A 23,665-nucleotide genomic window follows, 5' to 3' on the forward strand; every position below is an offset into this window, starting at 1 on the left:
TTTTGATGGAAGATATTTGATGTAATAGCAAGAAAAGCACAGATGTAACTGATAGCATTTATAACAACTAGACCCAATTAGTTCCTGCTTAATGTTGGGCCCAGGTTTTGTGTATGCTGGCTCATTAATATTATACTTGTGCCTTTGCTCTTCCTTTCCATTGGACTGACTAACAATCCAGGCCTGATTTCATGGGTTTTGCCTGAACTCTGTCACCACTCCTTTCCTCAAGCCTTCAAAACTAATTTGGCCTCATATCACAAAGTAACTTGGACAAGATGGATAGAGGTCTGGAGAGGAGAAAGTGGGAGGGGAGTGTAAGGTCAGGTGGAGGACGTTTAGTAGTTTATTTGCTTCATCGTCATCATCAACAATGGACGTCTGCCAATGATGAAGTGGCAATAACTGACATGCAGCCAACTCATACAGTACTCCCCAGCAGGGATGCTTTTTCTATATTCTTCATGACTGTTTGGGCTCTTTGCTTTGCTGAATTTGATCAGATGCCTGTCTGACTGTATTAAATGGTGGATGGGAATATAATAAACATAAGTGCACAGTACTGTAACAAACACACCACACATGACATTACAAGTATAGGGCTATGTTATATGATATCAAGATAAACATTTGTGTAACAGTTGATATCGATTATTATCATTACAAATATCACATTATTGTTTCTGTTAAGTTTTAAGACTGATTGTTTGTGGTTTTCTTCACGAGTAGAGAATGACAGCAAAAACACTTCACAAATCTGAGGTCAATCCGTTATGTGTTACATCAATATATACATTGGATTATTGTTATATTGCTATGGATGAAAAGGAAAATAATGACTGATATTTGTTTCAGTGCCCACCACTAATTCCAAGTTAAGAAGTAACACTAATGTGATGTAAAGTAAGATTATAAACCTGTATGACTGTGGTGATATTGTAACAACTATCAATTCTTATATTAAATAATCTAGGGCATATCTTTTATATGATTATACAACAGATGACAACATGTGCACAACAAAGAACAATACAAGTATCTGAACGCCTTTTCCTATTTCCTCTGATTCACAGAGAACATGCAGCAGCATCACTTTCCAGCAACAGAGGAAGAAACATAAACAAACCTATGCTTCCATCTAGTGCTGATAGACTGTACTGCACAAAGCCCCCAGTGGGTATTTGAGTTTCAAAGTTATCTTTATATTATTACGAATAAAAAGCTGTTATATTAATACATACATAACATATTTTGCATTAATACTTTATTTTATAAATAGTCTAGGTATGATTGTGTACACCAAGGGTCAACATTGTTATATCATCAGATATAATAATAATAATCTTCTAATAGGTAGCCAAACTGCATATGCCTTATTGTTATCATTATTATTTTCTATATTTTAGTTTATATGTAAAGAGGCTGATTTTTATGTGTACCCGCTGCAGGGGTCACATTTATTTCAAGAGTGGGTTATGCGAATGTAATTTCTAAAACTTTCAGTTGTCCAGTTTCAGATTACCGTGAAGGCAACAGGCTTTCCGACGTCACTGACACGGCCACCATGTTGGATCAGGAAGTGGAAAGAGTCGGAGCAGGAATCCCGAGCGGAGCTTAAAGAACTCGGCCGTCTTGATCCGATCGACCCCCCGCGCAGTCCCCACGTCCTCACCCTCGCCCCGGGTTTCATGCCGTGTTGCTCGCCTGCCGGTCCAGGTCGCCGCTTCTCCCCGCATCCGCTCGATTTGCCGCAGCCGCGATGAACTCGCTCACGCAGAGGACCTCGGGCCTCGTCCAGCGGCGCACCGAGGCCATCCGCAGCGCCGCCGACAAGGAGAGGGAGTCCGGCGGGGAGGAGGAGGAGGCGCGCCGCGGGGAGGAGGAAGAAGACGACAAGGGGGACTCGAAGGAGACCAGGCTCACACTGATGGAGGAGGTGCTGCTGCTGGGCCTCAAGGACCGAGAGGTGCGGGCTCGCTGGTCAATCTGTAATCTTGTAACTTAATCAACACAGTGTCGCTCCGCTTAGCGTCTCGCTGATCGATCTAATCCCGGCGGTGGCTAACTGTTCCCGGGTTTGTTTGGTGGAGAAAGGGGGAAGTTTGCTGGTGTAAAAATGTAACATGAAGCTAGTTAGCCAATGTTTGCGAGGCAGCGTGTCACTAACTCACATTGTCAACATTTACTAACGCGTGGCTGCTTATGTGTGCAGCCGAGTCAAGAGGTGAAACGACCGGTGCACCAGCTCCGGGGTAGTTTTCCCGAAGACCTGACTCCTGGTCGACAACTCACACACCGGCCTGCTAACACGTCACCTAAAGTAAACAAGTTCCGCACCTTCGCTCACCTTGTGCGTCTCCTCCTCCTCCTCCTCTCCGCAGGGCTACACGTCTTTCTGGAACGACTGTATTTCTTCCGGACTTCGCGGGTGCATGCTGGTGGAGCTGGCTCTCAGAGGGAGGCTACAGCTGGAGGCCTGCGGCGTGAGGAGGAGAAGCCTGCTGTCCAGGAAGGTGAGGCACCGCGCTGGTGTGGTGAGGTAAACAGTCAGCGCGTCTGGTGGAGGTAAAGCAACCAGGGCCGAGGCCAGAGGGGACTGAGGTGGGCTGGGTGGAGCAGGACAGACGTGGCGAGCTGGAGGGAACTTCTCCTCCGTCAGAGTCCCCAGCTGCTGGAGTAGTTTACCTGATTTATTCCAGAGGAAAAGATCATAATCATAGAATATTCAGTCAGAATATTCTGAGATAAAAGTCGTAACTTTACGAGAAACAATGTCACAAAATGTGTAATATTATGATAAAGTTTTCAAGAATAAAGTCATAGCATTTTGGGGAAAAGTCACAATATTACATGAGTAAATTAGTTAAATTATCAAAAGAAGGACTCAGTTTACAAGAATCAAGTCTTAATGTTTCAAGACAGTTGTAACAATAACTTTGTAATATCGTGAAAGAAAGTAGTACATTTACGAGGAAAAAGTCGTCATATTTCCGAAGTAGATTTGTTATATTACAAAAAGATGTAATAATATTATAAGAGTAAAGTCGTAATTTTTCAATAAAGTGGTTGTAACAATAAAGTTGCAATATTGTGGGAAGAAAAGTTGAAATTAGAAGAAAAAAGTTTTACAGGAACAATTTTTTTTTTTACCAGAATAAATTCACAAGATTATAAAAGACATAATAAGTTTACAAGAGCAAAGTCAAACTGACACAGCCACGGTGGTGTTGCTGCTACATTAAATATTGATGTAGTAATTGTACTGCTACAGGTGTTGAGAAGAAAACTATGCAGGTTGTATATCAGTGTAGCCTGGCTTGCTTTTGAACTCGTTAACAATAGGACTTATTTCTCCTGTAGAGACCGGTTGTCTGCACATTGCTAAGCAATCCAACCCCTTGCTAAACCTGTAGCTGAAAAGCGTACTGATACATACCAGATCATTTGTAGAGATTCCTGCTCATGCAGGATTTAGTCTAGGTGTGTGTTTGCTTAATAAGAGGCGTTGTCAGCCATCGTATTTCAAATATGTTTTACAAATGTTTGCCAAGGTGATCTGCAAGTCAGACGCTCCGACGGGAGACGTGTTGCTGGACGAGGCCTTGAAGCACGTAAAAGAAACCCAGCCTCCAGAGACGGTCCAGAGCTGGATAGAGCTATTGAGTGGTGAGATAAAAACGCTGCCCACTGAGTCACTTGTTGAGCATGTGACCTTATTTCATTTTCATGTTCACACTTCTTACATTTCTAGGTGCACTGTTTGCCCAAGTAGTTGACAGGTGTAAAATCAAGCAGCAGCATCAATTACACAGTTTTTAAAGGAACAGTGTCAAATATTTGCAGGTTCCAGCTTCTTACATATGATCATTTCTTGCTTTCTTTGTCCTACATGACAATACACTGAATGTATCTCGTTAGTTTTTTTTTATCTCAGAAGGACAAAACAAGAAACTTGAAAATGTCACCTTTATACATGTAGACTTTATCAGTGTAATTTAATTTTTTTTAAACTTTTCATTGATAAGATCAATCACAGTTTATTCGAACCATCAACACCACTCATCCAAAATGTAAAGTAATTAATTTGGAATCAGCAGAATAAACATCTTTTAAGTTACTTAACATGACTTCACACTTTTCTCCACCAAGAGACGACTCAAAACTTTGAAGTGACTAAACAACGCTGACATACACAGAAATGTTTTAAAACAGATGTGCTGTTTCCTTTCAGGAGAGACCTGGAATCCCCTGAAGCTGCACTACCAGCTGAGAAATGTTAGAGAGCGTCTGGCTAAGAACTTGGTTGAGAAAGGCGTCCTCACCACCGAGAAACAGAACTTCCTGCTCTTCGACATGACTACACATCCACTCACCAACAGCTCCATTAAACAGGTAAAGTGCCTCTTTGTTGTGCATTTAGGTCAATACAGCTTTTTCAAGTAATGGAGGAAAATCAGTTTGAATCAGTGTTGGGGGTTTTTCACTGATAAGAAAAAACTTTATGATTGTTTGCGAGCATGGTTATTCAGCTTTTATGAGGTTGACAATTAGTCTCAGCCTAAACGTCAGCAGCTTTGAACTGAACTTGCGAGATAAAAGTCCAACTGAAATTAAAGTGCATGTTTTTACTGCTATAGCATACACGTCTGCTCTGCAAATTACTTTTGGTTTTTACGATTAGCACCATATATGTTTCTATTGACCAATCAGAAACCAAGCAATTCTCACGAGCTATCACTTCAATGTTGGTTTAAAACTGATTGTGTCTTTTCTAACCTACAAACATTAACACACGTCGGTTCCTGAACCTCAGCATGCGACCAAACAAACACTCTGAAGCAAAAACTGCTGTTTTTCTCACTGCTGTTTGTTTACACTAATGTCTGGTCTGAGAAATAGTTTTTCAACACACAGAGAGCAGCATAGAGAAGCCAAATTGAATTTTGTAGGTGGGGAAGGGTGAACCACACAGGACGGGAAATGTGTCAGGGAAAAGTTGTTGCTGGGGGCTGGGATTGTCAGTGATGAATGCTGTCATAAAAATATATTAGAACCCAAAGCACATACTGTTTTCCCTCACTTATTTACAATGATTTTGCCACTGTTAAAATGATATCTCATATTTGAAAATGTAAGTATGAAATTAACTGACATGCTGTTGTTTACCACAGTGGCCGTTCTTTATGCTAAGTAAAGCTAGCCATCTGCAGGCTGCTGTTCCATATTGAAAACAGTTATTAGAGCAGTATTGTTTTTTCATCTCAATTCTGGCAATAAATTAAATACTTGTATAATACATGTAACTACTGCTTTAATATTGCTTAATTACTATTTCCTTCACATAGTTAAAGGTACAGTGTGTAGAATTTAGCGATATTTAGTGTTGAAGTTGCATTTTGCAGCTGAACTCACCTCACCCTCTCCTTCCAAACATGAAAAAGAACCTGTGGTAGCCTTTAATTGTCATAAAAACTCAAAAGGTGTTTAGTTTGTCCACTCTGGACTAATGTAAAAAACATGGCGGCCTCCATAGAGAGGACTCCCTCCATGTAAATATAAAGTATTTAAATATAAATTGCCTTTTCTAGGGTAAAAGAATTATTTTATATTAAATTTCTGCCAATAGTTCCCTTTCACCTAAATCTTACACACTGGACTTTTAAGGTATTTAAAGCTTAAACTTGATGCATGTAAAACACATATTCCTGTTGTTCCCTGCAGCGCCTTGTCAAGAAGGTCCAGGAGTCTGTTTTGGAGAAGTGGGTCAACGACCCCAACCGCATGGACAAGCGGATCCTGGCTTTGATCCTTCTGGCGCACTCGTCAGATGTTCTGGAGAATGCCTTCGCCCCGCTCCAAGATGACCAGTACGACCTGGGCATGAAAAGAGTCCACACTCTGCTTGAGCTGGAGCCGGAGAAAGAGAGCGCAAAGCCCAATGCCAACGAACTCATGTGGGCTGTCGTGGCTGCGTTTACTAAATGAAAACACCTGACTGGTTGGACTGGAAGATCTGGCTGTGGTCTGTGTTATTTAATTGGTTGAAGGACTTCACTTAAATCAGACAGACTTCACTTTAATGAGACAATCTGTCGGGGAGCCTGTTTGTACTGTACATCTATTCCGGAGGACATTTGGGGGGCGGGGGGAGGGGCTAGTGAATATTAACCCAGTGCAATCTGATTGGTGGTGGGCCTCACCAAGTCACATTTGGTTGGCTGGAAAAGTCTCTAAATTAAAAGTGACTGGCTGCTTTTTCACAGTGAGGAAAGTGATCTGTCCCTACGAGGCTGGGTTTACTTGGAAACACTGACTCTACGAACAGTCGGGCTTCTGTTAATGTTAGACGGCATCAAAGAACAAAGCAGATGGCAGAAGTAGTCATGGTGAATATGAAGATTATGACTGAGGCCAATTTTCCCTTCCACACAAAGGAAACATCATCTCTCCATTGCAAGACCTGACCAGAATCAAACCCTGGTCTCCACACTCTTCCCCATGCTTCTTTATGCAAGGATAATGGATAGCAAGCTATTGGCGCTCTTTGCACTCACGCAGGTCTCCTGCTTCCACCTACTCATTCCCACTTGTGTTGGGAGAGCATGCTTCGGGTTACTGTTCGCAAATTACCTGAACGCTTGACTGACTCCCTTCCATCTCCTTTCTTCCTCATTGCATTGTGGGGAGGAGAGTGAGGACTGATATAAACGCAAGATCAGTTCTCGCATCATCAAGGATGAGCTGGGTAATTTGGTGCTCATCGACTGACCTGAATGAAGAATTAAACCTTGAGTCAAAGAATATCTTTTATCATATTAGGTCGCTTCTCTTTAGCAAGGGTCCATGCCATTTTGTGTTCATACAAGACGCGTCTTCCATTTTTATTTATGTTGACTAGTCTGTCAGTTATCAACTCTTTTGCACAGTCAATAGCCCTGTAGGTTGGATAGTATTTATAGGGATTATTCTTGAGTTGAGTAACCCACTTGTGAAGATGGGATTGTGAGATATTAACCTTAGCATCCATGGTAAAGAAAAAAGAGATCTCATTACAGTTATTGATCTCTATTGATGATGAATACTCTAAAATCATTCCTCTGGACTATTTTTAAGTGTGACTTGCTCTGTGAAGACGTGGGGGAAAAGCAGCTATTCAGTCTGTTCAGGTTTGGATCTTTGTGGAAATTCCACATTAGATTTACAATCTGATGGTTAGCAGGGCTGGGAGTTCTTAGCCAAATGTGCTAGTTTCAGTTTAGAAAAAACGTTTAAAGGGTTAATTCACCCAAATTATATATAAAAATCTATATATATTTTCTTAGGTAACACTAGTGGTATCAAGCCTTGCAGATAATTTCTGTGATATATTTAGTTTTGACACACTCGCCTCTTAGATATCTGCTCCTATTCTAATGCAATGAGGGTGAAATGAATTTCTAGATCAGCAGTAAATAGGATCCAAATGCAACATGTCATGCAGGAGTTTCCCTGTGACTATTCCACAGACTTAACGGAATGATTTTCTAAAGAAAGATAAAGAGATTGCCCCTATGAGAACGATGAACAGTATGTCCTGTGGTTTATACCATCAGATAACAACAGAGGAACGTGAGGACAATGCATTTTGTAATCTGGGTGAACCCAGTCTTTAAGTTTCTCTCTTGCAATGTAATTGTATTTCTCAGTTTGTATGTCACATTATAATTTCCACCTATTGTGTGTTGTATTGATTTATACCTGCAGTTGACGGGGCCCAGATGAATCCTAGTTTAATACTGAACAACATGCAGTCCTAACGTGCTTTAGTGCAGGTCTGGGAAAACTCCTGTTATCATATAAAGTCACAATTGTAAACATCAATCTGGTTTGATTGGTGTGATACATGTATGAAGCTATATCATCTATTGTGACATGGCATATTGCTGTCAGGTTGTTTTTTTTATACTACAAAACATCTGTAGGTATGAAGAACTCTTGAGATCTGTTTACTGCAAAGAGACCATGCATGCTATTGGTGGAGGGCTGGGGTACTTGTGGATGTAGCTACAGAAAAAGGCTTGTATATGTCATTTTATGTGTACGATCTAATGGAATTCAATGAAAGGGATCTTCTCTCCTATCCTCTATAGTTCTGTATGCTTTTGTATTACCACACAAAATAAAGTAAGGATCCTTTAAGTGCCTGAATTTAGCAATGTTCTGCTCTTGTCTTCTTTTATATTACTTCATTAGATGATAATTTAACTGAAAGAAAAACAATCTCCAAATATTCGGAGGCATTATAATTAACACATACAAATATTTTGAGGTTACAGGTTCTTAATTGAGAGAATATCCTTTTAACATAACAAAAAAAATCTTAGATTCTTTGATGAACAAAACAGAATTTTTCGAATCCTCAAGATGAATTGAATAATTATAGCAGTAAAATAGCATGACAGTGTATTCGAATCCCTCGAATAGGATGAGTGGAAAACAGGACGAGGTGGCCGAGTGGTTAAGGCGATGGACTGCTAATCCATTGTGCTCTGCACGCGTGGGTTCGAATCCCATCCTCGTCGGGGTTAATCTTTGTTTGTTTACAGTATTTCCACGATGACATCATGAGGGTGTGTTTGTTTAATTGTCCCACAGTGGAACTAACATCTGATATGTGACCCTATTGTGAAAAATCCACCTACAAGCACCTGTACAGATGTAAAATATGTGTTTATATAGAAAATGTTAGCTATATAGTATATAATATATAATTATTATATGCTCCTCAACAAATTGTGAGAATCACACATCAGATTTTGATGAATTATTCAAGTTGAAAATCTTTACTGACGTACATTGTATAATTTGTTAAGAGCAAAATGATGTAACAATGGTCAATGGAAACCAAACTCATTAATCCATTGAGGGCTTGATTCAAAACCACCCTGAAAATCTAAGTTCAAATTTAAATCACAGGCTGAATCTCATGGAGTCAAGACAGTTTAGTTGGAAACATGCACACCTGCTGGAGGGCTCTGGTACTGCTGCTCCTGTATCTCCACACACAAAAGAGCCGATATCTTATTTATATGTCCTGACGATATCGGTCCTGCTGCTGGGTTGATGCCCCTCTACGGCCCTGTCCAGCTCTCCTTGGGTAACGGCCGGCCTCCTGGTATTTCCTCCATGCTCTTGAGACCGTGCTGGGAGACACAGCAAACCGTCTTGCTTCTGCACATTTTGATGTCCCATCCTAGAGAAGCTGGATTACCTGTGCAACCTGATTTGGCTGCAGGTACGGCCTCATGCTACCAGTAGTGATAAGGACACTAGAAGAACACAAACCTGGAGAAGAATCAGTCAGGAAGGATGAGGAGAGAGCAGCTATCTGTGTCCACCACATGTAAAACCGTTCCCTTTGTGGGGATTGTCCTGTTTTTGCTTCTCCACTACACCTGTTGTCACTTTCATTTGCACCAAAGCAGGTGAAACTGATTCACAATCACTTGTGCTTCCTAAATGGACAGATAGATATCCCTGAAGTCTAACTGACTTGGTTAGAGAGACGTGCATGTGTGTGAGGCTGAGAGTGTGAGATTCTCAGATGGACAAAACAGACAGGATGTTTTAGAATCCTGATGAATAAAATAATTGGCCTAATAAGTTAAACTTAAAAAAGTAGCATTATACAATCAACAATACTTTAAATGGAAGATTTCCATGTATGTCAGACAAAACATTATCTGTCAATATTTTAATGTCCATCATGCAGTGTTTTCGAATTTCTTAAATAGGACTAATGGAAAATAGGACGAGGTGGCCGAGTGGTTAAGGCGATGGACTGCTAATCCATTGTGCTCTGCACGCGTGGGTTCGAATCCCATCCTCGTCGGGGTTAATCTTTGTTTGTTTACAGTATCTCCGTCTCAATCTCCATTTGTTTGTCTGATTGTTCCACAGTGGAATTAACATCTGAAACGTGCAGCTGCTTCAGTTAGTTCATTCTGGAAACTCAGCCACATTTACAAGCACCTGTGACTTGTAAGACAAACAGTGGAAACAAAGCTGGACTTAAAACCAAATGGACAGATTTATGTCCCTGAAGTTTAAAGGACTTAGTGTTATCCATCCCCTTAGTTTAACTGACTTTGTGCTGTACTGAAACGATTTAATGTTCACTACACACACATATATATATGTGTGTGTGTGAGTGTGAGTGTATTTGCATAGCTCTATCTATTGTTGAAGGCCAATTGTGGTTTAATACCATCATTGTTGTCTGGCCCTCACAAACGCAATTGGCAGATGGAGGGTTAGGACCTGGTTAGGGTAAGTATTACGTATTATGTCAATAAGTGTCCTCACTAGATAGAGAGGTGTGTGTGTGTGTGTGTGTGTGTGTGTGTGTGTTTGTGTGTGTATGTGTGTGTGTTTATAGATATACATACACACACATTCTTGATATTCTATCGTGGTGAGGACACTAATTGGCATTATACATTCCCTAGCCCCTTACCCTAACTGTAACCACCAAAAATAAAAGCCTAACCTAAACCTTAATTCTAACCCTAAAATCAAGGGCAATATGTGGAATCTAGTGACATCTAGTGGTGACTTTGCATGTTGCAGCTGAATACCCCTCACCTCACCCTCCCCTTCCAAACATAAAAGAGAACCTGTGGTAGACTTCAGTTGTCATTAAAACTATTGAAAAAAAACGGAGAGAGGACCTGCTCCCAATGTAAATATAAAGTATTTATATATGTCGGGTTCATTCTCGGGTAATAAAAACAACAATTCATACAATTTAAATGAAACACACTCTTAAAAACATCAGTAAGATTATTTTATGAAACAGCCCTATGAAAATTACCTAATTTTTCCCAAAATATCTGTAAGGTCCAGGTTCATAATGGTCCTCACCAATATATCTGTACAGGCACACTGAGCTACCTGGTCGCTGGCTCCAGCTTAATATTTACCGTACAGACAGAAGAGTGGTATCAGCTTTCTAACTCTCTGCAAGAAAATGTGATTACAATTATTTTCATTAACTGGCCTGAAGCTGTTAACAACCACAGCCACACATGACACAAGGGACAGGACTGATCTATATATATTTATTGTTGTGAAACACCTTCCATGGTAAAAACATGAGGAAGATTTTTGAAGGCAATAGGCTACTGGAGTCACAGTAAACATAATGTGACAGCCTTAGAGAACATGACATGCATGACTTTCCACATATACAGTCAAATGTACAGAGGACATGTGTCAATCTTCAATGGTTAACTTCATCCAGCTGTTCCTTCCTGGTCCAAGTTGAATGTGTGAGTGTCCGTGGATCAGCAGCATCCCGCAAAGCTGAGCTAGAGTCCATTGACGGATCACGTCCAGCGACTCCATTCGGATTGTTTCCGCAAGCTTATGTACATCCCACGTGAGAGCCACCATTTTGCCACCTGCGGTGAGTCTGGAATCAAGACTCTTTTTTTTTTAAATTTCCGGATACCTATGACTTGAGTAATTCTCAATTCATGTTGACGTCCATCATCTCCGTGTCTCATTTGATCTCAGTCACAGTCTTGTAGTTCCTGATCAGGATTTTCAGCAGCCTGTATCTCCAGTAAAGCTCATCTCCGACTTGGCGAAGCTCGAGAGCACAGTAAGCAACAATAGCGCTGGGATCTGTGGGTAGAGGACACAATGAATGATTCCATGAATCAATGATCAAACGATAAATGAAGCTTGATTAACGAAAGTTAAAGTTCTTTGATACTCACCTTGGTCAGCCATTGCCATAATGCGTCTGTCTGCGAGGGAGAAGAGAAGAAGTGTACTTTAAAGTCTCAGTCTTTCTCTTCCTGTTTGCGCTTAGAAAGCTCTGTGGTTGTTGCTCGACAAGAAGGAACAGGTTTGAACTATTGATAGCAGGCAGGCTTAAATACTGGTGGTGACGCAGGTTTACAACAGAGGAATCCCCTGCAGTCACTGCCAAGTTCCTCCCAGTCCTAGCTACGCTGCTCTCTTTACTATATTGTTTTCGGAAACCTTTAATCAAAAGCATTACATGAATTATTTTGCCTTTTGTTCACTTTGTACTTGTACTTGTCTTCTTTAATTTTGATCAACATAGACACGATCATGTGGGCAGATCACGTAAGAATTAAAGGTCTTCACAGGTTAAGACACTGAATTAGGAATTTAGGATACAAAAAACCGAGTTTAAGTGATCTGACTTAATGGAAAGTGTCAATAACAACGAAACCAACTGTGATGTGACACGTGGAACAAGGAACTAACACACAGAAATGAGGTGTTGCTTTTTGCTGAGCAGTTTTCCGAGGCTCAGCTACAGTTCTCAGCAGCACTAGTTACTGATTGTTTGACCTGATGGGGAGATAGTGACGGAAAGATATTCAGACACGTGGGTTGAATTTACAGCCATAATTTCATAAAGAGGACAGTGTTATACAAGTTTTAAAAATGACCCTCACTGACTATTTATTCAACACAAAGAGACATTTCATTCATGTGACACCTCCTGTGATGTAAAGTACACACTCCAAGGCAGTGACTTAAAAGGGGCTGTAATGTACAAATATTATACTGAATGTGTGTGCGTGCCTCTGGGGAGGAATCACACATGACGTCTCAGCAACATGGACAGTAAAGGCATGGTGGACATGTTAAAGCTTGTCCCACAGCTGTCTGCCTCTCTCTGAACAAGGAACAAGGAACTAACTTGCTCATGTGATCTGAAACCACCAGCGTAACATTACATCAGTCTGAGGAAGAGAACACTGTAGTTTTAACTAATATATATATATATGTATATTTTTAAATCGGTCTAAAGATTTTTATGATTTGATCATTCATTAGAAACATAACAAGTTGACATCCGAATCTTAAACTATTTTCAAAACTGAAACCATCTGAGGAACCCAGACAGGATATCTCACTGTGGCGTAACTGCTAAACACATCACAAACATGTGATGTAACAAAACACCGTCACTTACAGTAAGTCATGTGCCCTAAAACACCTCAGGCTTAGACATAGACACTGTTTTGTATTTCATCAACCTAATGTAATATATTTAATTCATGACATCTAAGTATGTAATGTGATAAGTAACTGTATAGTAGAGGAATAAAATGAAATGTGGAGAAGTAAGAATAAAACATCAAATAGTAATAAGTAAAGTTCAAGTCACTCTTCATATATAACTTACGTAAATGCTGTCTTTTTTGAGCACAGTTATGTTCCTGTTTACTGTAAAAGGAACGTCTATACAGAGAGAGAAAGAGAGAGAGAGAGAGAGAGAGAGAGAGAGAAAGGGAAAGCGAAAGAGAGAGACGCAGAGAGAGAGAGAGAGAGAGAGGGAAAGAGAAAGAGAGAGACACAGAGAGAGAGAGTGTGTAAATAAACCATGAATATTCTTGTCAGTGCGACCGTACCTACATTATTAATGTTTATTTATTAGCCATGTAATAGTTTGAACAATACGTCAGCAAAGTTTCTGTTGTTGTTGTTGTGTGGAAAATATCTTCCTCAAAATGTGTCTGACGTGGAACAGGAAACCACAAAGTGTGTGTGTGTGTCTACGGGAGGGTTCTTAAATATTGATACAGTGCAGGTTTCTGACATTGATGACGTGGCAGAGCAGAGTTAGTCAGATCCAATCTCTGTGATCAAATCAAGATTAAACTGACGGCAGTGATTTCATTAATCCATTCATTTAATCCAGATTTAATTCACCAAATGTTTGAGCTCCTGATTTAAATGGGCAGAAAACTTTATTGCCAAAGGTAAAGTAAAACCATACCCAGGTTTATGACTGAGCTCATTTAGATTCAAGAGCAGGGAAAGGTAAATACTTTTACTCTAAAACTGCACTTATTCACAAATTTAAGGTATTTGTACTTCACCTAAATAATGCTCAGGAACCAAGCTACTTTGATGGAAATATTCTTTTTACTCTACTACTAACATTATAATTTCACACTCTAAGATATGATCTCATTATAAACTGACCAGTATATGTAATAATAGCATCAGCAAGAATTATACAGTAATATACAATAATACTGTACTTGTACTACACTTGTACTCAAAATCATTTTTTAAAATATTTTTGCTTTGTGTTAGATTTCTTTTATCTGCTTTTGTTTTTTTTCCTATTTTTGTTTTCTTTCTCTCATTTCTGATTATATCTGTCTGAATACATGTGACTGTCTGAATTCATGTGACTGTGTGGGAAACCTTTACAATGTGCGTTCCTTCATCATCCACCAGAGGGGAGCACAGTCAAACTGTTTTAAAAAAGTTTTTAAACGTTTTTAAACAATCAAACAATGTTTAAAACATTTCTAACAGTAACAAGCTAACTCTTAGCAAATGAGCTAAATTGATTGTGGTACTAAAATTATTAACTGCAAGGACCAGCTTGGATCTAAACACACACAATGGCTGTTCAGCATTAAACTATTACTTTATTTTAAATAAATATAAATAAAATGTCAGAAATTAGTGACAAATGCCCATAAAGTTAAAAAAAAAAAAAAAACAAGAATAAAAAGATATTATAGAAATGATTCAGAATATTTACAATCACAGATGTTTTTCAAAATGAGACACTGGTAGCAGTGGGTTTTTTTTACTGCATAAAAACTCAAAATTGCTGCGAATTTATTTTTAACCCAATCCTCCCATTAATTTATGTCTTCCTTTGTTTTCTCTTTATTACAACTTCTTTTGATTGCTTTTATTTGTATTCATATTATTTTTTATGTTTCTAATGAATCCTCCTATTATTGTATATCTTGTCCTTTGTCTTTATTACAACTTCTTTAATTGTTTTTATTCTGTTTAATTTATATATATATATATATATATATATATATATATATATATATATATATTTTAACCCAATCCTATTATTTATGTCTTACTTTTAAATCCCATGGTTTAGTGGCCGCTGCCTCTGTGGAATGAAATGTCCCGTATAAATAAAAATGGACTATTAACACATTCAATCTTCCATACATGGCTGTAAACAAGGTGCACGTGCAGGAGTGATTGTGGTCACCATCAGTGCGCATGCGTGGGTTTGACCTGCGGCAAAGAAGAAGAAAGTCGCTTTGAGTCAGAGCTGCAGAAACCACAGGACTGCTTCGTTTATCCGCCATGAAAAACCTGCACTTCAAAGATTTCTTCTGGGTGAGTTATATTTAATCCTGTGCTTTGAGTTGATTTGTTAATCATCATGTTTAATGATAACTTTTCAGTTTATCATTAAATTTCACGGAGGAAAAAATGTGTTCAGATCCATTATTGAAGTAGAAGTACCTTTTTCAAATTGTAAGAATACTCAGGCACAAGTAAAGTACTGCATTTTTACAACTGCATTTACAGTTGAACAAATGTAATTGTATTTAAAGTGTGTAAAGAAAAAAAGCAACATTACTTTTACATATTAGATGTCAGCCATTATATATGTATATGAATTAATGTGAAAGTAGCATATTACTGGTTTAGTTTGTTAGAATGGAGCAAACTTTATCTTTTACATGTGTTAAGGTACCTCAATCTGTAACATTGCATAGTATGTCCTGTATGTAAAATCATAATTTGCAAAGTGACTAGCTGCAAGATGGATGTAGTAGAGTAAAAAGTACAATATCTTCTTAAGTGCTGCACTTAATAAGTAACATAAATAAAGATACTCAAGTAAATAACCAGAACCAGACAGAAAGTCAATAACCTACAGATTTTGAAATTCACATGGTTTGGATGATTGTAGGCTGTTAGTCGGAGTTTATACCTTAATTATGGAGACGTGCAGTTCAAAACATCAATTTACACTCACTATGAAAGATCCTAATGTCTAAGCGTTTATGTCTGTCTAAGCGTTTATGTCTGTCTGTGCGTCGTGTGAAGTTAGACCAAAGCTGAGTCCGCCAGTCTAACAACTGGGTTTCAATCAGGAAACAGTGTTCGAAGCAGTTGTGTAGCAAGGATCTGCACAAACTGTCTGTTTACTATATGTGTGTAAGGCACTGTTCGTAAGTAAAGTGGTTATAGAGTATTCATCTAAACAAGTATCTGTTTTTATAACAAGTTGAACAGACTATTGGTCTTTATCTTATTGACAGAACTCGGACCTGACCTGCACTGGAGGATATGATGTCATCATTCAGTATCTCAATGATGGCAAGAGAACGTGCAAGGAGGTGGAGGACTTCCTGAAGGCCAGGTAACGATCTCTGTATGAAAAGATGTCAAAATCTGTGGATGCTTATTCTTCAACTACTGATTAAAGGTGGTAGTGAGGGTACGAGCTGTATAGTTGTCATACGTTGAATTATGCCGCAGTACAGATGGTCACAAGTTTGAAGTCAAGGCTGCAGATGTGAACATAATGAGTCTAATTGAAGGACTGGTTGTAAACTTCATGGTGACATTAACAGCAGGAATAACAGATTGATTAGAGAAGTTGAATCTGAATCGAGTTTATTACAAAGCACATTGTGGAACGTTTGAGTGGTCAACATTTTTTTGCTTATATTTTCTAAAAGGTTTCAGTGGTGCAGTCTCCTGACAACCACAAGAAGCACTAATGTGAATTCTGTTCTATTAGATTCCACATGAAAATTGATTGCCAAAGCTTCAAAAGCTATATTTTTACATGCACCTCAGTAAAGTAAAAATCTAATATGATTTGTGCCTAACATTGTACTTAAAATTTAATTTAATTGTAATAGAAATTGAAGATACACGACTGCACCATGGTAGACAATATGAATGAAAAGAGTTTCTAACCTACAGTGCTGTTGCTCCGAGCCTTTCATAACAAATAGTACACTATGAAGCATCATTAAGATATGATCTCATAGTGGAGTTTGACATTTGTATCATTATTCTATCCTCTCTCCTTCATACACAAACTGTATAACTGTATAAACTGTATAGATATAAAACGTCCCTGAGGAGCTTTGAACATGCAGACGCAGGAATTTTGGGTCTTTAAGTGTAAACTCGGTCAAAGCAGTTATTTCCTGTTTGTCTTTTCCCATAATGCCTCTACCAGGAAGCAGGTTGTTTTTGTGTAATTGTTTAATTGCATTTAAATCTCTCTGAGAAATGATGAAAGCTCATTGTCATTCAGTCTTACATTAGGACTGTGTGTGTGTGTGTGTGTGTGTGTGTGTGTTTTATGGCAGCACACACTAGTCATAGCATCATGTCAACATCATTGAGCTCCTGTCTTTTAACTTATCAGTTAACAAACACATTTATAATGTTTCTTTCTAAAAGTATCCACTGGTGAATGACCAGTGTGCCCATATGCAAACTAGTAGTAAAATATTACATATCACATATCAGTGCAGTTTTTCATGTAAATTCATTTGCAGTTTATCAGTTGTAAGTTTGTATATGATCTGTGTGTATTGTATTTGCTTGCACACCACACTCACTGCTGAATTCATTTTCCAGGGCTTCAATTGAAGAGAAATACGCCAAAGATCTCCTTGGTTTGTCCAAGAAGGTTTGTGGACACAATGAGATGAAGTAAGGATCCTCCATGTTCAGATGCTGTTAATATGGGTTGGAACCCTACTGCCTTTTGTAGAGTGAGACAAGGAAATCTTTGCCTGCAGAACTGACTTGCTCCCTTTAAATTTGTTTGCAGCGATGCAATAGAACAGATTAAAGTAAAGTTAGAGTCTGGTCACCACATGAAGAATACATTTCACTCCTGTTAAAATGTGGAAATAAAGACTGCATCAGTTTGCAGATTGCACTGAATATATCTTTTAGCCGGTCAGCCGTTTTTTTTTTATCACTCTAGTTCCCTTTCTCTAAGTGGTCACATGATCTTTGTGGCTTTGTTTCTGTTAAAAAGAATTCAAATAGGAAGTGAAATGAAGACTTGTGGGGGAGGGTGGGACAACCAAAGACAATTTATTATATTATTACATTTGTATTTATTTAGTTGATCAAACAATAGTCATCTATTAGTCTTCTGTGTTTTGTCTGTTGGGTTTTTTTGTTGCACATTCTGTGATTTTTGTGTGAATTAAACTTCTAAATTGTTTCTGTAAATGAGTTTGGAGACTTAAATATTTATAAACTACATGAGAGAAAAGACAGAAGTTACTGTGTTTCCTCAATAAAAACCGGTAGTCAATCAAAAGCCAGGTGTCAGATAATGTCCTGGGGGTAACAAACACATTTTTCTTCATGCATGGTTTAGTGAGTATTAAAAGGTCAGAGATTGTTTTACATATAAAATCCCTGGATAATTTATATTCCTTTTGCTCTCATAGCACATTGAAAAGATCGCTGGATGTGTTCAAATTACGTAAGTGCTTAACATTTTTGAGTCCTTAATTCAGCCACTATTATTTACTCATAGAGTTTGTTTTAGTTAATTTGTCTTCCCTGCAGAGACTGAACATGTGAGTCTATCACACCTACAACTGGCACAGAGCATGAAGGAGGAGGCCAAGAAACTGGAGGAATTCAGAGAAAAGCAAAAAGAAGTGAGGAAAAAGGTTGGTGAGTTTATTATCGCCTCTAACGATGTTATGTTTTTATTGCGGTTTGTCTGCTTTTGTATATTAAGATAATGCAAAACCTTTTTTTTTAATTTCGTGTACAGATTTTATTTTTCATTTTGTTTAACATTGTGAGATTTTCAACATTTTTGTGAAATGGATTTTGGTGCTGATCTAGATTTTGTGAATCAAAATAAATATTATTTGGTGACTTGATCTTTATTCAGTTACTAAACCACAACAAATATTCCTTTAAACTTTAAAGTCTGCAAAACATTTCTGTTTACAACATGGTGATAAAGTGCCTGATGAGTTGGGGACTAAATTCTACCTTGTGATTTCAGACTGAACAACAGATCGATGCTTTGCACAAACAGAAGTCTTCACAGTTCAAGAAGACAATGGATGTAAGTAATAATGCAAAGGTCACACAGAGTTTAATAATATAAATTCAATGTGAAATAAATTAGCACAAGGGCACTTTTTGATCTGTGATGTTGATAAGATCAGCTTATCAATCATGGAGACCACATATTGATTGACATGCCAAACCCAAGTCAAATCATCCTGTTATCTATATTTGAATAGAACCAAGCTTGGTTGTGTAATGCAAGAGAAAACCAGAAGACTTTTATAAACAGTGACACTGGACACCAGTAGATTTGTGCCTGTGTCAGACGAGTTTCAGTTGTGGTGAGACCACAGTGACAATGAGGCGCAGGCTTATCCCTCATCTCTGTTCTTCCTCTTTGGTGGAGGAAGTGGAGTCGAGCGGTCTGGGAAGTGAACTAAAGGACATCGTTTGACACCATGACAAAAACAGTCAAAAGAAGAAATACATGTGGGGCTCTATTCAAATGAGAATAAAATGTATCTGTGACAGGAAGATAGAGGCTGTGCAGCAGCAGAGAATTAACATTTCATGATGATGATGCATTAAAACATTCCCACACTAACTGAGGTGTTGTCCTCAGTCAAAGAAGACGTATGAGCAGAAGTGCCGAGATAAAGAAGAAGCTGATCAGAATGTGAATCGAAACACCAACACTAACAACACTAAGCACATGGAGAAGGTACAGTATTAAAATATGTTCTGAAGAAGCATGAAATACTTACGGTCAAATTAAATCAGTGTGTTAAGAACTAGCTGAAATAACACAAACCATCTTTGACAAAAATATATTAGACATGAATGTTGACTTTTTCTTTTTAGATGCTTTGGCTTCATTTTTAGTGAGCTGTCATGTCATCCATCTAATAATACAGTCCATGATGAGAGCCTATGAGCAGTGTTTTCTGTTTTTGTTGGTTGTGATGTGTTGGACTTTGAACTGATGAAGACTTAGTGCTCACGTGTTCTTCATCCTTCAGCTCTACTCAAAAGCGCAGCAAGCAAAGCAGAACTCAGAGGAAGCAGGTAAGTTTAAAAAAAACTGCTTCATAATGGGCAGGGTGCATTTTGGGATGGGTGGACTGGACTTTATCCAAACTGGCTCACTGCTCGACAGTTTGGCCTCAGTCGCCTTTGGCAGCGAGCGCTCGTACTGGTTGAGGTATCAGTGTAAGGACACAGACATTCATGTTCCCTAAAGGATGAATCCTACTTATTTTGGTGATCCCTTAAGTTTTTCCTCCTCTTTGTTTAGTGCCATCTTCAGGCCCATACATTGATAGTGATGAGTGAGGGTCTCTCTTAGATTCTAACACACAAAACCAGTCTGATTTGGATATTTAATAAGAGTAATAATAATCAGTTTGGGTATTTATATCATATTTATACTAGTAATACTGATGTGTGTGTTTGATTGACAGACAGGTTATACCAGCAGAATGTGACCACAATGGGGAAGGTCAGGGACGAATGGCTGAAGGAACATGTGAAGGCCTGTGAGGTAAGACTGTGGAAGATTCAAGTTTATTCAAGTGTTAAACATAACCTGCATCATAGAAGCTGAAACTTTTCCATGACAGATGTTTGAAAAACAATCTATGGAGCGAATCAACTTTCTGAGAAACACGGTGTGGACTCATCTAAACCAGCTCTCCCAGCTGTGTGTGACCAGTGACGAGGTAAAGCTGCCATTATCAATAAGTACATTGAGCAGTGGATCAAACCAGTATGCATAAGGTGAAAGGGGTCGCTCATCGTCACTAATCCTGAGAGAAATGTTATACATTTTTTTATTTTTAACAAATTTAATTTTAGCATCTTTTAGCTCCTTGTTTTTGGTGATATCAAATATTAATTTCTACGTGAAGAAAGTACAGATAACAAACCCATTGTCCACTTCCTGCCTCGCACCAAACAGACACTTCTAGCAACTGGCTGGTGAAGCATTTAGAAGCTTAAGAGCCACATGTTTCCCTCAGGAGCTGGTGGAGACCAAAAAAGGAGCTAAAAGTAAATACTGGTTGTCCATTTGTCAGGCTGATACAAAAATGACGGTAAATGAATTCTAATGTTACTAAATGCCAGATGGATGTACACAGGCAACTGGGATCCTAAAAAGAAAACAAAATGTTGTTATGAGAATGTAGACGACTTTTTAACTGAGCTCTGATCATGTTTTCACTCTCCTTCTTCTTGTGTTATGTGCAAACAGCTGTATGAAGAAGTGAGAAAATCGCTAGAGCAGTGTGACGTCTGGGAAGATATCGAACACTTTGTAAACCTCCGGCGGACCGGTGATAAACCACCAGGTACGAATGCGAGAATAGTCGCTAATGATGCACCAGAGTACACATGAACTCAGCTTTCACACCTGCACTGCAAGCCTGAATTCTTCTAAACATGAAATGTGTGAATGCACATGTCCGATTTGGTTGTAACAAGCATTGCACAGAGCCAATAATTGTCCTGAGAATTCACAGCGAGCAAGTGGTTGCAACAAGAGAACATGCATCTCACACGGACAATCTCTGGTCGTGTGCTGCATGCGTAGGAGTTCCTCTCTGGACAAAGTCTGGACATCTTCTGCAGATCATATGAAAAATAGAGAGGGTGACCAGTATCAGTTGTTCTCTCCAACAGCTCCGGTTTCGTATGAGAACTTCTACAGCAGTCAGAAGTCTCCCAGTGGAGCCCCACCCTCTCGACTGCCTCCACCAATCACCAGGTAAACAGCTGAAGGGCTCTAGAAGAGGCTGTTAGTATTCCTCTGTTCTTATTGTGTTCCTTGTTTTGGGAATTTGCAGGAGAGGGCCGTTACCTGATCCAACACACAGCAGAGAAGGTATGTTTCTGTTCATTTCTTTAAATGAATATTCTGTGTTGCTTGCTATGATAAAGTAGCGGAGGAGGTTTAGTTGGAAAAGGGTGAGATGATGATGCTGCATGTCTGCAAACCACAGTGGGGGTGGGGGTGGGGGTAGGGTGTCACGACATTCCCACTTTGTTCTCTATAGATGCAAGTAGAGAATCATCCAGGTTAACCTCCTTTCCACTAACATTTAAAACCAGTACATGTAGCATTGCTTTCATCTTTATGAAAAGAATATATATCCTAAGACAATGGAATCCACCACAGTTGCTAAAAAATTTGGAAACTTTTGTATCAGTCTCATTTCGATTGGTGTAACTGATGTGAAAATACATTTATGAGCGAAGACTAAAACACAGCTTCCGTGAAAAAAAGTAGCAGACTCAGGAATTTGTATCACTTTTGTCAGGTATTTGTTGACATTTTCCCAGATCCCCCAAAGAATAATTCACAAATCTTCATTCCTGTGTCAGTGTGAATACACAGAAAGGTCATTTCAGTGGAGAGATAGAAGCGTGAGACTTTATCATGAACTGAATTGTTGCTGCACGATTCTGCTTTTCATAATGAAGTGCAGTGCGACTGATCTGTGCTTTGATTCCAGATGATATAATCTACTCAACAGTGCAGGATGCAAGCTACAGTGTTATCCAGTACTGACCCACAGATACGCTGCAGCAGTTACTGTGTGTCCTGTGCAGAGCTGGAGCTTTGTCACATTGTGACATTAAGTTTATCTACGTCTTTCTACTTCCTCCTTTGTGCTTTCCTGTGAAGATAATTTCTTACCAGGTGGAAAACGAGTGTCATAACTGTGTACAAATACACGGCTGATTTGAGGTTATCTGGTATTTTAAACGCATTTCGCTGTGTTATAAACAGTAAATTTGTTTCATTTTAGGGATTTTTTGTGTGTTTTTATAATCAAAACTGGCTAAAATGTTTTGTGCAATGAAACGGAAACGAATGAGCTCATAAAGAAACTTAAAGGTACAGTGTGTAGAATTTTGTGATATCTAGTGTTGAAATTTCATGTTGCAGCTGAACACCCCTCACCTCACCCTCCCCTTCCAAACATGAAAAAGAAAATGTGGTAGCCTTTTATTGTCATAAAAAGTTAAAAAGGTGATTAGTTTGTCCAGTCTGGACTAATGTAAAAAACATGGCGGCCTCCGGAGAGAGGGTCCCCTCGATGTAAATATAAAATATTTAAATATAAAGGGCCTTTTCTGAAAACATCATGAGAATTATTCTACTTTAAATTTCTACCGATAGTTCCCTTTCACCTAAATCTTACACACTGGACCTTTAAAACAGTGACGTTGAACAAATCTCTGTATCAACTCAATGAGAACGTCCTGCTCTTCAGATGTAGAGCCCATTCATCGTCACCCGGCTCTGTCCTCTGTGAAGATGCATCTAATCTGTTCTTTTGTGAATTTTTTTTGCCTCAAATTTTAGAGATTCACAAAATGAGATACTGTGTCATTTGCTTGCAGTGTCAGCTGAGTTGAACCTGGATACTCGTAGTATGAAATACTACAGACCATGTTCCAGTTCAAATCTTTCACATAGACCCTGTTCCATTGTAAGAAGGTCTATGATCTACAGTAACATTTAAGTAATTATTGTGCATACGTGTGATGAGGACGCACAATATTCTCTGGATACTGGAGGAGGATTGTTTGTGATTTCATGGTTGTGTGTAACAAACTGTGAGAACATTTAAAACTGGAGGAATAAAGAGGGATCTAAATAAGATGAGCTGTTTTTTTCATAATTGAATGTGGCAACAGTTCATCAAACTTCATCTGGTGCATGATACTTAGTAAGTTACACATATTCTAGCTGCAGCTGACTCTT

At 38.8% G+C, this 23,665-nt stretch overlaps 2 protein-coding genes, 2 long non-coding RNA genes and 2 other non-coding genes across 7 annotated transcripts; 4 read left to right on the forward strand and 2 right to left on the reverse strand.

Moving 5' to 3' along the window:
- Positions 1 to 1,532: 1,532 nt before the first annotated feature.
- LOC109626232 (Golgi phosphoprotein 3-like) lies at positions 1,533 to 8,191 on the forward strand. The gene is made up of 5 exons (XM_020081968.2): positions 1,533 to 1,966; positions 2,382 to 2,513; positions 3,552 to 3,666; positions 4,232 to 4,392; positions 5,722 to 8,191. Exons 1-5 carry the CDS (start codon positions 1,760 to 1,762, stop codon positions 5,983 to 5,985), a joined length of 879 nt encoding a protein of 292 aa, XP_019937527.1. The 5' UTR covers positions 1,533 to 1,759; the 3' UTR covers positions 5,986 to 8,191.
- Positions 2,614 to 9,407, reverse strand: LOC138405446 (uncharacterized). The gene is made up of 2 exons (XR_011239185.1): positions 9,325 to 9,407; positions 2,614 to 2,685 (listed from the first exon to the last, which is right to left on the reverse strand). It is a non-coding gene; the product is annotated as an uncharacterized lncRNA (long non-coding RNA).
- On the forward strand, positions 8,480 to 8,561 carry trnas-gcu (transfer RNA serine (anticodon GCU)). The gene has a single exon. It is a non-coding gene; the product is annotated as a tRNA-Ser (tRNA).
- Positions 9,408 to 9,789: 382 nt separating the features above from the next.
- trnas-gcu (transfer RNA serine (anticodon GCU)) lies at positions 9,790 to 9,871 on the forward strand. Its single transcript has one exon. It is a non-coding gene; the product is annotated as a tRNA-Ser (tRNA).
- A 1,214-nt stretch (positions 9,872 to 11,085) lies between these two features.
- On the reverse strand, positions 11,086 to 13,277 carry LOC138405455 (uncharacterized). Its single transcript, XR_011239193.1, has 2 exons — positions 11,763 to 13,277; positions 11,086 to 11,667 (listed from the first exon to the last, which is right to left on the reverse strand). It is a non-coding gene; the product is annotated as an uncharacterized lncRNA (long non-coding RNA).
- Positions 13,278 to 13,614: 337 nt separating this feature from the next.
- On the forward strand, positions 13,615 to 23,561 carry pstpip2 (proline-serine-threonine phosphatase interacting protein 2). Of its 2 annotated transcripts, none has more exons than XM_069514135.1 (15): positions 13,615 to 13,851; positions 15,043 to 15,201; positions 16,137 to 16,237; positions 17,479 to 17,553; positions 18,312 to 18,346; positions 18,433 to 18,539; positions 18,887 to 18,949; positions 19,517 to 19,615; positions 19,914 to 19,959; positions 20,355 to 20,434; positions 20,514 to 20,612; positions 21,146 to 21,242; positions 21,574 to 21,658; positions 21,738 to 21,775; positions 22,407 to 23,561. In XM_069514135.1, exons 2-15 carry the CDS (start codon positions 15,169 to 15,171, stop codon positions 22,460 to 22,462), a joined length of 1,014 nt encoding a protein of 337 aa, XP_069370236.1. In that variant the 5' UTR covers positions 13,615 to 13,851; positions 15,043 to 15,168; the 3' UTR covers positions 22,463 to 23,561. The 2 variants fall into 2 exon arrangements, with proteins under 2 accessions (XP_069370236.1, XP_069370235.1); XM_069514134.1 differs by having other exon boundaries at positions 13,628 to 13,790.
- Positions 23,562 to 23,665: the final 104 nt, after the last annotated feature.

Source organism: Paralichthys olivaceus, chromosome 18 (assembly GCF_024713975.1).
Source record: "Paralichthys olivaceus isolate ysfri-2021 chromosome 18, ASM2471397v2, whole genome shotgun sequence".
NCBI lineage: Eukaryota > Metazoa > Chordata > Actinopteri > Pleuronectiformes > Paralichthyidae > Paralichthys > Paralichthys olivaceus.

Excerpts from the sequence above, each read along its gene's own strand:
- LOC109626232 (XM_020081968.2), top strand. The coding sequence starts at position 1,760 with ATGAACTCGCTCACGCAGAGGACCTCGGGCCTCGTCCAGCGGCGCACC. Across the intron at positions 1,967-2,381 it reads TGGGCCTCAAGGACCGAGAG|GGCTACACGTCTTTCTGGAA; the intron begins GTGCGGGCTCGC and ends TCCTCTCCGCAG. Across the intron at positions 4,393-5,721 it reads CCAACAGCTCCATTAAACAG|CGCCTTGTCAAGAAGGTCCA; the intron begins GTAAAGTGCCTC and ends TGTTCCCTGCAG.
- pstpip2 (XM_069514135.1), top strand. The coding sequence starts at position 15,169 with ATGAAAAACCTGCACTTCAAAGATTTCTTCTGG. Across the intron at positions 17,554-18,311 it reads TGTGGACACAATGAGATGAA|CACATTGAAAAGATCGCTGG; the intron begins GTAAGGATCCTC and ends TTGCTCTCATAG. Across the intron at positions 21,659-21,737 it reads CTGCCTCCACCAATCACCAG|GAGAGGGCCGTTACCTGATC; the intron begins GTAAACAGCTGA and ends GGGAATTTGCAG.